Here is a 16,138-nt window from a genome sequence, read left to right on the forward strand (position 1 = left end):
GTTGTGTCATTCGCCTATGGCAGGCTTTGAGTGAGCACTGGTCCCCCCCCTCATCAGATTTTCATTGTCAGGGAAATGGCTGAGCGATTGGAGCAGCGCTGAATCAATTTTTCCAGAAACTGTGAGAGACAGCCAGGTGGAAAACCATTCGGAAGATTCAGACGGCTTTCGGTGAGGATACTCTGGGCGTCACACAAATTAAGGAGCATTACAACCGGATTAAAGACGGCCCACAGCGGCGGAGGGCGCGCCGCGCTCCGAGCGGCCATTGACAGGCTGAAACGACCAGATCATTTCCAAAGTGAATGCTGTGTTGATCCGGGACGTCGTGTGACTACCAGAGAAATTGTGGAAGAGGTGGACATCAGCACTTTTGCGGCACATTCCACTGTTACAGGAGATTTTGTAATGAAAGATGTGCGGAGGAATTCGTGCGTTGGGACGGAGCCCCAATGGTGCACAACAAAAAGCATGTCCGTGTTGGAAACCATTCGGAAGATTCAGACGGCTTTCGGTGGCTTTTCAGTCGAGTGAGTATCCGAGAAATTGTGTAACAGCTGGGCATGTCACAACTTGTCCTGTGAGACTTCCAACACGGATGTGCTTTTTGTTGTGCGCCATTGCAGCTCTGGCTGTCTGGCTGTCTCTCGCAGTTTCTGGAAAAATTTGATTCAGCACTGCTCCAATCGCTCAGCCATTTCCCTGACAATGAAAATCCAACGAGGGAGGTGGACCAGTGCTCACTCAAAGCCTGCCCACAGGCGAATGACGCAACCGACAGGCGTGAAAAAACTCACACTTGCGCACTAAGGTTCAAGCTTGGCTGATGCAAGCGCACATGATTCAAATCCATATAGTTTTTTTAAAAAATAAAAAGGTCGGATAGTTTTCTAACAGACCTCGTACTTCTGTCCTTCTTAAAATGACAGGCAATTATTAAAATGAGTTTTTTTTTTATGATAAATAGAAAACGTATCTCGGATCAAATGATAAAAATAGAGTATATGTGGACATTTGTTTGTTGGCTAAATAAAATATGAAATGAAAATGGTTACTCTTAGCACATGAAATAAGATATGACCTCAATGAAATTGATTGCAAAATGAATAATGTTGCAGGGGCAGTGGAAACTAATGGTGGGAGGCAAACTGAGAAGTGATCTCCAGCTGAAATAATACTTTGGCACTCAGGCTCAATCAGACACGACAGAGGAATGTGGCCTGGCCACAGGTGTCAACAGAGAAAAGCAGCCTATTGTTTCTTTGGAATGTGCCAATTAACACTTGAAGGCCCAGACAGTTTCACTTGAGGTGCATGTTAATTCCTCTCCATGTGCTAACACATGGAGAGGAATTAATATGTTTGTAAAGGCAGCAGAAATCTCTGGGCCTTCAGGTGCTATGGATTGATTTTTGGAGTTGTATAGCAGGTGCACTGTCGGGACCGGGACATTTACCTCTGAGCACCCTCAGGATGACGTTCTTTCCATCCATGCGAGCTCTGTAGAGGTCAAAACTGTCGCCGGAGTTGATGGAGAAAGATAACGGGAGACTCATCACCTGGCTAAAAGCGCCATGCTGCCTCTCTGTGGCTGCTTGTGGTACTGCATTGACAGTGGGTTTGATCTGTTGAACCGACAATGGCAGCTCTTCGTGTTCCAGCGGGTTCAGCCCAGGTGGCGCTAGAGTAAAATAAAAGGATCATATTGTAAAATGATCACTGTTTGATGTGACGATCAGGCAGCGCTAAGGTGTACTTACCATCGATGCCCTGTAGGTGCTGCCTGTGGCTTTGCCTGTGGGTGGTCTGCTGGTACTGATCGGGAACAGTCGCTCGTGCGCGATTGCATTCACGACAATACGTCAGGAACAACAGAGCCAGAAGGATGAAGATGAAAGAGGCGAAGAACAGCGTAGGCAAGATGATCACGGCTTTTTCGTACTCGCGGACTACTGCCGAAAACAAAGAGGATGCACGTTCAGTCCAACAAGAAAACATTTTCAATGAAACACAGTAACGTTAAACTTGCTGGTTTGTGTCACTGTAGCCACGCCCTCTAAACCGCGGCTCTGAACTCAAAAACTGTTCCCTGGTTTTGGTCCAATGGTCGACGAAACAATAAAGATAATAATATTAAATGAGAAACACTTTAAATTACGAGGTCTATTAGATAAGAAACTGACACTTTTATTTTTTTTTTAACTATATGGGTTTGAATGACGTGTGATTACACCAATCATGCTTGAACCCTCGTGCACATGCATGAGTTTTTTCACGCGTGTCGGTGACGTCATTTCCCTGTGGGCAGGCCTTGAGTGAGATGTGGTCCTGCCCTCTCAGCTGAATTCCTTTGTTTCACACGCTGCTCGAGACAGCGCGCGTTGCTTTATCAAAATTTTTTCTGGACCTGTGAGGAATATCCGAGTGGACACTATTCGAGAAATTAAGCTGGTTTTCGGTGAAAAGTTTAACGGCTGATGAGAGATTATGGGGTGTTTCTGTCGGTGTAAGGACTTCCCACGGAGCGGGACGTCACGCAGCGCTTCCAGGCGCCGTCGTCGGCCTGTTTCGACCTGAAAACATCCTAATTTAAGGCTTAATTCACCCAGGACGTCGTGAGAGAACAGAGAAGATTCAGAAGAGGCCGGCATGAGGACTTTATGCAGACATTCCACTGTTTAAGGACATTTTTTAATGAAAGACGTGCGCGCAAATTCGCCGAGTCATCACAGAAACGACTCGGCGAATCTGTGTGCGCCGCGACAGGAAAACACCTCCGTGTTGAAAACCATTTGTAAAATTCAGGCAGCTTTTGATGGCTTTCAACAAGTGAGTAACTGAGAAATTGTTTAACAGCTTGGGCATGTTCCAACTTACCCGTTAAGATTTCCAACGGAGGTGTTTTTCCTGTTGCGACCCCCCGCGGTCGGGTCCGGCCCGACATGCGACTCTGCCCGCACGTTCTTTCATTACAAAATGTCCGTTAACAATGGAATGTCCGAATAAACTCCTCATGCCGACTTCTTCTGAAAGTTCTCTGTTCTCTGACGTCTTCCTGGGTCAACAGAGCCTGAAATGTGCAAGTTTTCAACTTGAAACGGCGAGACGCTGCCGCCTCGAAGCGCAGATCACCGTCAGGCACCGTGGGCCGTCCTTAAAGCGACACTTACAGACCAAAATCTCTCATCAGCCGTTAAAATTTTTACCGAAAACCAGCTGAATTTATCGAATGGTGTCCACTCAGTTGTGCCTTACAGTTTTGAAAAAATTTTGATCAAACAAAGCAGCAGTCTCTGAGCCATTCCTAAACAATGAAAAAAATCGACGAGAGGGTGGACCACTCCTCACTCAAAGACTGCCCACAGGCGAATGACGTAACCGACAGGCGTGAAAAAACTCTCGCATGCCCACGAGGGTTCAAGCATGTCTGATGTAATCACACGTGATTCAAATCCATATGGTTTTTGAAAAAAATAATAAGGTCGGATACTTTTCTAATAGACCTCGTATTTAGTGCAGTGATTGTCAAAGAGAGAATAGACTGGGTTTAGAACTGAGAACCTTCTGCACTGAAAATAAGTGCACTTAACCATTTGGCTGTCAGGAGAGGTCATTAAAAATAAATACATAAAAATGCATTTTGATATTTAAAAAAATAATAAGGGTTAAAATGGCACAAAAATATTTGATTATTTTAAATGTGGTGTATTTTAAATATATAATCAGAAGCTGAAAGGATTTTTAGTTTTTTAAAGCCATGGAAGCTAAATTATTCTTCACTTATCTGACCTAATTTAACATATATGTGGGGGTGGAGGGTAGAATCACCTTATTTTCATGTGTTAATTAAAAAATTGTGATGAAAGGTTTGGGTGGGCCGTGGGAGAGACGGGGACAAGATCACCACTATCGAGTCAGAGTCAAGGTCAAGAGCTTAAAGGGTCGAGTGTGAGTTAAAAGCAAGACTTTGGTGTTTTGGATTTAGATCTTAAAAAAAAAAAAAGAGTTTATTTTTAAGACCATGAATTTAATTAGACTAATCAACACACTGTTAATATTTAAAAGTAAAAACTCTGTCTTAACTTTGACATGTTGCTCAATTTGACGTCAGGTTCACAAACCAGATAATATGGAATGTGAATACTAACAATTACCCATAAGACAGTGCTTTCAACTGTGGCTGTTTGTTGCTTTGTTGGTAATATTATGCCGCACAAAATGGTCAAATTATATACATGTTCAGGGGCATTTCTACTTCTTCTTTTGGTGGGGTGCGTCGTAAGCTTGGTGACTTCTTGTGGGAAGGTCTGGTGTGTCGTCACAATGGAGATAATTGCACACAAATATTTACTTTCAAGATAATAAGATTATAAGAACTGCCTTATGTTCTCGATGCCAACCACCCAGGCAGACACCCGGTCCATTCTCACATCTCTAAAATAACCATGCACCAGCTGTAGCCAGGTGAAACATGAGCGCGACATTCATCTTCTCCAGCTACTGGGGTCCTCAACACTCAGGCTCCTGCCTGCTGGGTCATATGCAGAAAAACGGGCCACATGGCCAAAATGTTGGCGGTGACGATCCCTCACAATGCAAGTGATTCTCCTCACCCTAGTCTCTCTTAGTAAATGCTCATTTGATAGAAAGTCATTCCAGCGGTACCCAAAGCTAACTATATGCTAACTAATTAACCTAGCCTTCTGGTGAGCCATCGCTAGTCTTGATTGTCCAGCCCGCCCCTCTTTTGAGTGATAATAATAATTAAAACCAACAACTTGAATGGTTCCAGCTTTTGTTGCATAACAAACTAGAAGCACTCGGAGAGTGCAAACCTCCGCCAAGGCCATGGGGTCACTGACGCCATAACATCTACACGCCGTGAAATCACTGAACCTAAAAAAGTCTAACAATGATGTTTGCTCAGTAGTAAAAAAAAGTTTCATCTGCTGTGACTGGATAGCATGTATCCTTAGCGCTTGGCATCACAGTTTATTGCAACTTGCACCTTTCCCAGAAGCTACTGTCATCTGAGCACTGATATTGATATTGTATGTGCTTATAAACAAAAACAAATAAGAGACAAAATTCAATTTATTATTCAACTAAACTGCAAATATATGACTTTTTTTAACATTTATGAAACATTCTCTAAATATATAACAGTAAATTCTGAAATAGAACTCTATTTTTTAAGTGTTGCATGTGCTACACAAGGCCATAGGGTCACTGACCCTAAAGAGATTCCCTCCTTGGCACAGTGATCTATTCAACAATTCAGTGTTACAACCAAAACTATGATACATACACTTTTCTTTCCTTTATATTTGACATCCTTGACCATGAAAACATACCACTAGAACTTAGAATCACTTTTATGTCTTTATTAGTTCAAAAGTTATTGTATAAAAACGATTTTTCGGTAATGGCGGTTTTCTTCTGGATCTAGCTCCATAACATTTGAAGCTACATCAAATCTGATGACACCTTACTGAATCAGTACAGATTCAGCTACAGTTTGGTGCTAGTTGTGCATCTCTAGCTTCATTTGTCACCTCACACTGACACATTTTCTGTTTTCCCTATATTTTTGCATATTCTGGATCACCAGATCCGGAATCCGGATCCGATCATCACCAAACTTTGTTGTTTGATAGAACATTTGACTATGTTACACCCTAATTTTTTTCAAGCCTTTCTGCCTTGTTTTTGTGGATTTAGAAACTAGAATGTCAAAATTCCCCCTATCCCGCAATGGTGAAGAATCCTTTAAAAAATTCCTGGATCCGGATCGTGATCCGGATCACCACTAAAATTGAATCACTTGTTCCTCTTGTCATTTCCAACCACTCCATAAAATGTCATCAAAATCCGTTCAAAACCTTTGGAGTTATCCTGCTGACAAACAGACAGACAAACAAACTCGACCGAAAACATTACCTCCTTGGCGGAGGTAATGAGTCTGTGTTTCTGTAGCGCCCTCTGATGGTCACAAACAAAAGACACACGGTTCACCACTGTCCGATTCCTACGGAGGAGGTCTCTCGGACTGGAGGCGGATCTAGATCATAGATTTCTATTTACTCACTAGATGGAGGGTCGCGGCGATCCACTCGTTCGCTGGCTTTTGTCAGAGCGCCGCCATCTTTGTTAGCGTCTGACAGCCAGACATCAATAGAAATCAATGTGGACATGATCGATGTGTTCAAGAGAGTTTCAGGATAAATCTGCATTTTCTGTGCTGTTACATTTATTTGTACATCCAATATTTGTCAAAACAAATACAGAAGAAGATGCAAGTATTTATATAATAGACTTGAATGAATTTGTTCGTCCCAGTCCAGATGGAAAATAATACCATCAGTTTGTCAAACACACAGTCTGCCACAACACCAGATACTAGTCTGATCCTTAATTAATTTTATGAAGAAGTTAAAGATGGGAAATAATTAGGGGTGAAAGTAAGAGCTTCACGCGCTCGCATCATATTAAAAATATTAATAATTTTATGGAGCGCTTCTCCGTGAAAATATCAAATAAAATAAATGAAACAGCCACGCCAGCCAGAGTGAAAGTAAGATTATTCAATAATTTCTGGATCAAGTTGAAAGAAATCTGAAAACACTACGCTGGAATATGGAGTATATCACAGAGAAATTAATCTCATTCGTGTATATTCTTATATTAATAGAATATACAGTGTCAAAGTGACTGTCATGTGACCCAACAAATTGAGAGAAAAAACATTCTATGAATTTGCTCTTACAGAATATCTCAGGATGGAAAACCCGATGTGAAGAAAAAACCTGAGACTAATTTAAAAGGGATAAATTGAGACTTATGAAAGTGAGACTTCTAATTGGATCACTAAAGGAATTGTGTGATATTTATCATTCAGGCAATAAAATTTAAGTCACTGCTTTACAGAATACAGATCGACACAAAAATAAATAATTTTCTAACCTTTACTCAGCAATTTTAGTCATTTCCCCACATAATTTATATTATATATAATACACACTTTTGAAAGCTCACGCCACAATTTATTATTATTTATTTTACCTTTATTTAACCAGCTGACAGTCCTTTGTCAGCTTGTTGCTGCACCCGAATGCTGCACAAAACAGCATTTTCACATCACTGTAACCAAAGTTTAAATCAGCGAATCACAGATTTCTATTTAATCTAATGCCTGACAACGCGGAACAACGCTAAGCAAGATGACGGCTGCTGGCAACAGCTCACAGGTTGCATCCGCCATCTAGTGAATTAAATTGAAATTGATGGTCTGGCTCCTGTGGAGGTGGTCTCACAGACCGGAGTCAGGTCTAATTGGAAATTTACTCTAAAATTTCAAATCCAGCTTCACTTTGTCAAAGGAAATAAGAGGAGAGAGAAGATGATGTGTCGGTTGAGTTCTTACTGCAGAGGTTGTCCTTTGGTGCACATAGATTATCATCCGAAGAGTTTGACGACATGCTGCACAGAAAAAAAAAAGAACAGACAGATCAGAACCCAGGATCAGGTCTGCAGTGATCCTAAATCCTACCAGCTTGGACTTGAAAACCTGGAGGGATCATGTTCAGAGATGGACTTTATTTAATGACCAAACAGTGACACAGTGGTATTTATCTGTTTTTACTGTGTCTCTTGTTACAAAGGGTTGGAAAAACAATCAGAAATCTGTCACGGGTAGTGTGATCCTGACAGTTTTCTCTCTGGGTTTACCCAGACTCCTCCAAGGAGATGAAATCCTGTCCAGTCCATCCAGAAGACAAACTCTCTGAGCTTCACTCTGTCTATCACACATATGATACATTGACGTGAACACTTGATGCAAAATATGCAAATTCCATATTTGCGAATTTATTAGTTTTGATTTGAAAAGCAGTATAATAGTATAATAATAAGTATAATAATAATATAATATAATAATAGTATAATAAGTATAATAGTATAATATATAATAATACTATGAATACTCTAAATTCCTAAAATGAGGTTTAACTGCGACAAACCTCAGCATCAAACAGGTGCTATTTTAGTTGTGATGCCACGCTGGCACTCCTCACGTTTTTATTTGTTAAACAAATTCTCTCCAGGAGGCTTTTTATTAATGTTCCAATTTAAATAAGCTGTTCGACAGGTGAGAAAAATATGAAAGTCTGTGTGGCACAAATCCTCATTCAAACTCGTCTCACTACATCTGTAAATTTACTCTTTATTAGCGTGCATGTCTGATCTGATGAATGAAAGATTTTGAGTAAGGGTTATTAGTGGTGTCGTCTTACACACTTCTTGTAAATGTCAAATTGGATCCATTGAAGACTCATCAGATCTGGTCTGAACAGAGTTACTCAAACTTCATTTAGTCTAATGGGCCATGTAATAAAGGAGGTGCAGTTATTTTGGTGGTTTTAAGTTTGTTTAGCGTGAAAACAGACTTGCTGAGCAAATTTGTGAGCAAATGATTCTTCATCTTATTTATTCATAACATAAATGGTAAATGGACTGCATTTATATAGCACTTTTCCATCTGCATCAGATTCTCAAAGCGCTTTACAATAATGCCTCACATTCACCCCGATGTCAGGGTGCTGCCATACAAGGCGCTCACTACACACCAGGAGCAATAGGGGATTAAAGACCTTGCCCAAGGGCCCTTAGTGATTTTCCAGTCAGGCGGGGATTTGAACCAAGGATCTTCTGGTCTCAGGCCACTAGAAGAGATAAAATCTGTGCCAAGATGCGATAAAACGCTGCTCTGCAGACATGAGATAAAACAACGGTACTGCAGAGATGAGATGAAATGCTGCACTGCAGACATGAGATTAAACAACGGCACTGCAGAGATGAGATAATAGGATCGCTCTGTAGACATGAGCTAAAACAACAGAATTGTAGAGATGAGCTAAAAGGACCACTTTACAGATATGAGATAAAACAATGGCACTGCAGAGATAAACTAAAAGGACCACTTTACAGATATGAGATAAAACAATGGCACTGCAGAGATAAACTAAAAGGACCACTCTACAGAGATGAGCTAAAACAATGGCACTGCATAGATGTGATAAAATGACCACTGTGCCAAGATGCGATAAAACGCTGCTCTGCAGACATGAGCTAAAACAAAAGGACTGCAGAGATGAGATGAGATAAAATGCTGCCCTGAAGACATGAGATAAAACAACGGCACTGCAGAGATGAGATGAAATGCTGCACTGCAGACATGAGATTAAACAACGGCACTGTAGAGATGAGATAATAGGATCGCTCTGTAGACATGATCTAAAACAACAGAATTGTAGAGATGAGCTAAAAGGACCACTTTACAGATATGAGATAAAACAATGGCACTGCAGAGATAAACTAAAAGGACCACTCTACAGAGATGAGCTAAAACAATGGCACTGCATAGATAAACTAAAAGGACCACTTTACAGATATGAGATAAAACAATGGCACTGCAGAGATAAACTAAAAGGACCACTCTACAGATATGAGATAAAACAATGGTACTGCAGAGATAAACTAAAAGGACCACTTTACAGCTATGAGATAAAACAATGGCACTGCAGAGATAAACTAAAAGGACCACTTACAGATATGAGATAAAACAATGGCACTGCAGAGATAAACTAAAAGGACCACTCTACAGAGATGAGCTAAAACAATGGCACTGCATAGATGTAATAAAATGACCACTGTGCCAAGATGCGATAAAACGCTGCTCTGCAGACATGAGCTAAAACAACGGCACTGCAGAGATGAGATGAGATAAAAATGCTGCCCTGAAGACATGAGATAAAACAACGGCACTGCAGAGATGAGATAAAAGGACCACTCTGCAGAGATGAGATAAGCCACAGCACTGCACAGATGTGATAAAATGACCACTGTGCCAAGATGCAATAAAAAGCTGCTCTGCAGACATGAGCTAAAACAACGGCGCTGCAGAGATGAGATGAGATAATATGCTGCTCTGAAGACATGAGATAAAACAATGGCACTGCACAGATAAACTAAAAGGACCATTCTACAGAGATGAGATAAAACAATGGCACTGCAGAGATGAAATAAAATGACCACTGTGCCAAGATGCGATAAAACGCTGCTCTGCAGACATGAGCTAAAACAACGGCACTGCAGAGATGAGATGAGATAAAACACTGCCCTGAAGACATGCGATAAAACAACGGCACTGCAGAGATGAGATAAAAGGACCACTCTGCAGAGATGAGATAAAGCCACAGCACTGCACAGATGTGATAAAATGACCGCTGTGCAGAGATGAGATTAAACGCTGCTCTGCAGACATGAGCTAAAACAATGGCACTGCAGAGATGAGACGAGATAAAACGCTGCCCTGAAGACATGAGATAAAACAACGGCACTGCAGAGATGAGATAAAAGGACCACTCTGCAGAGATGAGATAAAGCCACAGCACTGCACAGATGTGATAAAATGACCACTGTGCAGAGATGTGATAAAACACTGCTCTGCAGAGATGAGATAAAATGCTGCTCTGCAGACATGAGATAAAACAATGGCACTGCAGAGATGAGATGAGATAAAACGCTGCTCTGATGACATGAGATAAAACAATGGCACTGCAGAGATGAGATGAGATAAAACGCTGCTCTGATGACATGAGATAAAACAATGGCACTGCAGAGATGAGATCAAAGGGCCACTCGGCAGAGATGAGATAAAGCCACAGCACTGCATAGATGTGATAAAATGACCGCTGTGCTGAGATGTGCTAAAACCCTGCTCTGCAGAGATGAGATAAAATGCTGCTCTGCAGACATGAGATAAAACAACGGCAATGCAGAGATGAGATAAAACAATGGCACTGCACAGATGTGATAAAATGACCACTGTGTCGAAATACAATAAAAGGCTGCTCTGCAGACATGAGATGAAATGACATTCTGCAGAGATGAGATCAAACAACTGCTTTGCAGAGATTAGATAAAATGACCACGCTGCAGAGATGAGATAACATGGTGCTTTGCAGAGACGAGATAAAATGACTGTTCTAATTAGATGGAGTACCGGGCCAATCTGCTCATTTGGTGGCTGTTGCGAGAGTGCCACCATCTTGGTTAGCGTCTGACAACCAGGCATAAATAGAAATCAATGTGGACATGATTAATGTTTCAAGAGAGTTTCAGGATAAATGTGCATTTTCTGTGCTATTACTGTGCTGTTACATTAAGTCTAACTCTGTCCCATATTTGTACAGGTACTATTTGTCAAAACAAATGCAGATGAGGATCAGACTATTTATATAATAGACTTGACTGAATTTGTTCGTCCCAGTCCAGATGTTGTGAAGCAGGATAGAAAATATTACCATCAGTGTGTCAAACCCACGTCTGCCACGACATGAGATATTGGGTCAAAATAAGAGCTTCACGCGCTTGCATCATATTAAAGATATTAATATAAAAGACTGCTCTGAACCCAACTGCAGCGCTGCTTTTACAGAGCGCTTCTCCAAGAAAACTTCACATAAAATAAATAAAATGAAACAGCCATACCAGCCAGGGTGAAAGTAAGCTTATTCAATTATTTCTGGACCAAGTTGAAAGAAATCTGAAAACACTTCACTGGAATATGGAGTATATCACAGAGAAATTAATCTCATTCATGTATATTCTTATATATCGCTTTTCCTTTTCCAAATTTCCCTTTTCCAAATTCACTGACGACACCACTGTTGTAGGGCTCACCACAAATAACAATGAGACTTCTGGAACAGTGGTGTCACAATAATAACCTGGATCTCAACATCAGCAAGACCAAGGAACTGATTCTGGACTTCAGGAGATCTACACGCACAGAACACCATGCCATCTGCATTAACTGTGAGGAAACAGAGTGCAGAGCTTCAAATTTCTTGGTGTGCATATCTTAGCTGACCTCACCTGGGCTGTCAACATCTCCTGCCAGGTGGGGAAGGCCCATCAGAGGCTCTATTTGACTGATGAATAGAATATACAATGTTAAAGTGACTGTGACCCACCAAATTGAGAGAAAAACTATAAACATTCTATGAATTTGCACTGACAGAATATCTCAGGATGGAAAACCTGATGTGAAGAAAGAACCCAATGCTAATTCAAAAGGGATAAATTGAAACCTATGAAAGTGAGACTTCTAATTGAATCGCAAAATAAATGGTGCGATATTTATCACGACAAAGCATTCAGGCAATAAAACTGAAGTCACGACTTTACAGAATACAGATCGAGACAAAAAAATAAATCAGTTTCTAACCTTATTCAGCAAATTTAGTAATCTCCCCCATCATTAATATTACATACAGTACACACACAATTTATTATTGTTTTTTAAATTTTTTTTAGCCTTTATTTAACAGCTGATAATCCTTTGTCAGCTTGTCGCAGCACCTGAACGCTGCACAAAAGGAGAGTTAGTTTTCTTCAACACTTCAGCATAATATAAGTAATATAGCTCATAGCAACAACACCTAAAGCTCCAAAACTATGCACAAGTAGACCTAATAAATGTCTTAAAATAGTTTGTCCAACACAAAATGCAACATGTGGCTACACATATTGTGTTAATAAGCCACTTATTATTATTACTACGTATTATTATTATTATTATTATTATTATTATTATTATTATTATTATTATTATTATTATTATTACGAGCCAAGCGTCGCGCAGCGGCACAAAGCTCACTCATGGTACAGGGCGTCCTAAACAGGAAGTGGCAAATTTCAAATCCACAATAAAAAAGAAAATGTTCCAATATCAAACACTTCCTGGATTGACAGACGAGATCCCATGGAATCTTGCGGGAACGCAGTAGAAAGCTCACACTCAAACAGGAAGTGCCAATTTATCAGTCACAGTGAAACAGGAAATGTCAAATGTTGAACATTTCCTGGCATGGGTGGAGCTGGATCGGAGGCCGGGGTTTCACTGGACTCCCCTGAAATCTGATTGGACACGATGATTGACATGTCACAGCACCACACATCTGGCTGAAAGAGCTGCATTTTCAAATCAGTGAGTCAGATTGACTGCTAGGTTCCTCTTGTCCAGTAGTTTGTGCTGTGTACCACAAAAAGTTCTAATCCACCTTAGAAGAAGAAGAAGAAAAATGTTTGCTCCAGATTTGAACTGAACACGTCGTTTGAACTATGGACTTCTAATCACACCAAACTTATATTGGTGAGTAAACGACCGTATTTTATGTCAGAAATGAGGTCCAGGTTGTTAAAAGCAGAATTTCTCCTTTAATTCAGGTTGCCTTATATACACATGTTTAAGCTAACAGACAGCAGCTGGTTCATGCTCTGTTAGCTTATTAGTGCAGCAGATAACTGAAACAATCCTTCAAATGGTGATACAAGCATCAAAATCAGCAGAAATACAGCTGGTGCAAAATTAATGGAGCACCTTTAACTTTTGACCCCTGTACAAACTGAAACTGACCTTTGTCACCATTCTTGCTGCTTTAACCTCATAACTCCATAACATTCACTCACAGATAGTCCAAACTACAACTTTTTCAAATCTTTATGATCTGGCAAATAATGTGGTGTAGTTTTCTATATGACTGATGATCTTTTAATTTTGACCCCTGTGTAATTCTTGAGTTGACCCTACCTGGCCGCCTATTGAAATCAAGTGGCCAATCAGTTTTTTTAAGAGTTAAGATCTATGGATTATTTGTGCCAAATTTGATGCTTGTATCACCATTTGCAGGATTCCACTCTAAATATTCTCTTATCTGCTGCACTATATATGAGATGTAAGATGCTGCTCCTCAGTGTTTCTCAATTGCCCTCAAAAGTATTGGAAGACTTGGTATTTCACACATTTTAAATTGTTTATTCCATTTCAAATACATTTTTTTTTGTAAAACTATCTTCCTTAATTCAAACTGAAAGCAAATCTCTACAACTTGATATAAATGAATTAAAAATATAAAATCCAGCTTCCTGATGAAGTGGTGTTGAGGAGGATTTTCTTAAAAAGAAGACCTGAAAGTTCAGCTACAATTTGACAGAAAGTACATTTGAGATGATGTTTTGGTGAAAGAAACTTTTCTATTTCTTCATAAATGATGTAAATAAAGTCCAAGACATATTCAGTGACTTGGAAATGCTCATGTTTCCATCCCCTGACTTGTCTAAAGAAAACTGGCAATAAAACCGATTATTATTTACAGGTTTTGTCAAGTTTTAGAGATTTGCTTTCAGTTTGAGTTTGAGGAAGATAATTTTAGAAATTTTTATTCTTCATTTTTATTTTATAGCTGCACATGAAGGTATTTTTTTTTAAACAAAATTACAAAGAATAAAGTTGCATGCGCCTCATTAAAGATCAATAGATAAGAGCGTTCAGGAGCAGGACATCGGAGTGGTAATATGGCGGCTGGTTTGCTTCAAAAATATTCAATATCCAGTAATATATAGAGATCAGTGGCTGCATCCACCATCTATTGGATTAAATAGAAATCGATGGTCTGTACATGCTTCTGCTTTGGCACAAAGTTGGGACTGTATAGTTTCAATCATTCCCTTTGCTACAACAAAGGTCACGTGTTTTTTGTTCTCACTGTCTTCCCTCTGCACACTGGCTGGACATCACCAAACCAGTTTGTCAGCTACAAAGTATGATGCACCTGCAGCACCACTCCTGTGTGCACACAACAAAAGACCAGGTGACTCTCACAGCGAACACACACACACACACACACACACACACACACACACACACACACACACACACACACACATGCACACGCACACACATACGTGTATGTGTACTGTCAGATGTAATCTTTATTAAGATAAAATATGAGAAACTATTCAAAAGTGTTTGTCTGAAATAGCAAAAATTCCACAAACTGTGTTTTAATCAAAGTAAAACACAAACTGTAACCAGTATAAATCAGTTTCTGTTTTGGAATAAGTTGAAACCAGTTCTAAAACTAAAACATGATTTGAACCTTGCAGTGGTGCAAACACACTTTAAATGAGATTGAAACTGGATTATTCTGGATTGAGATGAATAATTTCACACACTGTTCATAGAGATTGAACGAGAACTGCTTTAAAACTGAATCTGAAACACAAACATCAGATGTTTCATTCACAAGAAAAAGGTTTTCTATTAAAGATATCTGATTTGTTAGTAAAGTATATTGTAATTTTTTTTAAACACTGAAGTTTAAAGTAGAATTTTACCTTTAGAGTGAAGCTGTTGAAAGTCAGTTAAAAAAGAATCATAATTTCCTACAGTTTGATGTTCCACTCTTTCTGTGGATTTTACAGTTTGTGAATTATAATCTCACCTGACCGCTTCTGGGGAATAGTTCAGGTGTCACATGATACATATCCACAATTCCATCTCTGAAGATTTATACCAAGAGTAAAGTCCACTTCATGTTTTCCAGGTTATAGTCTGGTCCACACACGTCTCCACAGTACAGTGTTTCACAGTTTCCGTCTCTCAGGTGTAGCAGCACATCCTCCCGCCCTCCTTATCATAGCCCACACACACACACTACTAGTGTGTGTGTGTGTGTTTGCGCACAGACGCGGATGGGTGTGTCTTGTGCATTTGACAGTTTGACTTCTCCACAGAAACCAGCAGGGTAACAAACTACACTGAACAAAAACATAAAGGCAACACTTGTTTTTACTCTCAGTTTCCATGAGCTGAGTAACAATAAGAAATATACTCAAAACCTGAATTAATCTTTTTAGTCACATAGCACTACTATTATTCTGAACACTACTGTATGTTATGGGTCATGAACACAAGTGCATTTTATTGATGGCATTCTGAATGCACAGAGATACCACAACGAGATCCTGAGGCCCACTGTCGTGTCATTCATCCACGACCATCACCTCATGTTGCAGCAAGTTAATGCACAACCCCATGTTACAAGGATCTGTACACAATTCCTGGAAGCTGAAAACATCCCAGTTCTTGCATGGCAGCATACTTACTGGACATGTCACCCACTGAGCATGTTTGAAATTCTGTGGATCGGCATATACGACAGCGTGTTCCAGTTCCTGTTGCTATCCAGCAACTTCCCACAGACATCGAAGAGGAGTGGAGCAACATTCCACA

At 40.0% G+C, this 16,138-nt stretch overlaps 1 protein-coding gene across 1 annotated transcript in view; it reads right to left on the bottom strand.

The window, feature by feature from the left end:
• Window positions 1-15,534, bottom strand: part of LOC117502010 (tyrosine-protein kinase STYK1-like) — a 34,023-nt gene extending 18,489 nt beyond the window's left edge. Inside the window, 4 exon segments of the mRNA XM_034160990.1 lie at window positions 1,457-1,681; window positions 1,761-1,952; window positions 7,424-7,479; window positions 15,348-15,534. Of these exon segments, the coding sequence (XP_034016881.1) occupies window positions 1,457-1,681; window positions 1,761-1,952; window positions 7,424-7,478 (472 nt within the window). The 5' untranslated portion in view covers window position 7,479; window positions 15,348-15,534.
• Window positions 15,535-16,138: the final 604 nt, after the last annotated feature.

The sequence above is a fragment of the Thalassophryne amazonica genome, chromosome 20 (genome assembly GCF_902500255.1).
Source record: "Thalassophryne amazonica chromosome 20, fThaAma1.1, whole genome shotgun sequence".
Taxonomy (NCBI): Eukaryota; Metazoa; Chordata; class Actinopteri; order Batrachoidiformes; family Batrachoididae; genus Thalassophryne; species Thalassophryne amazonica.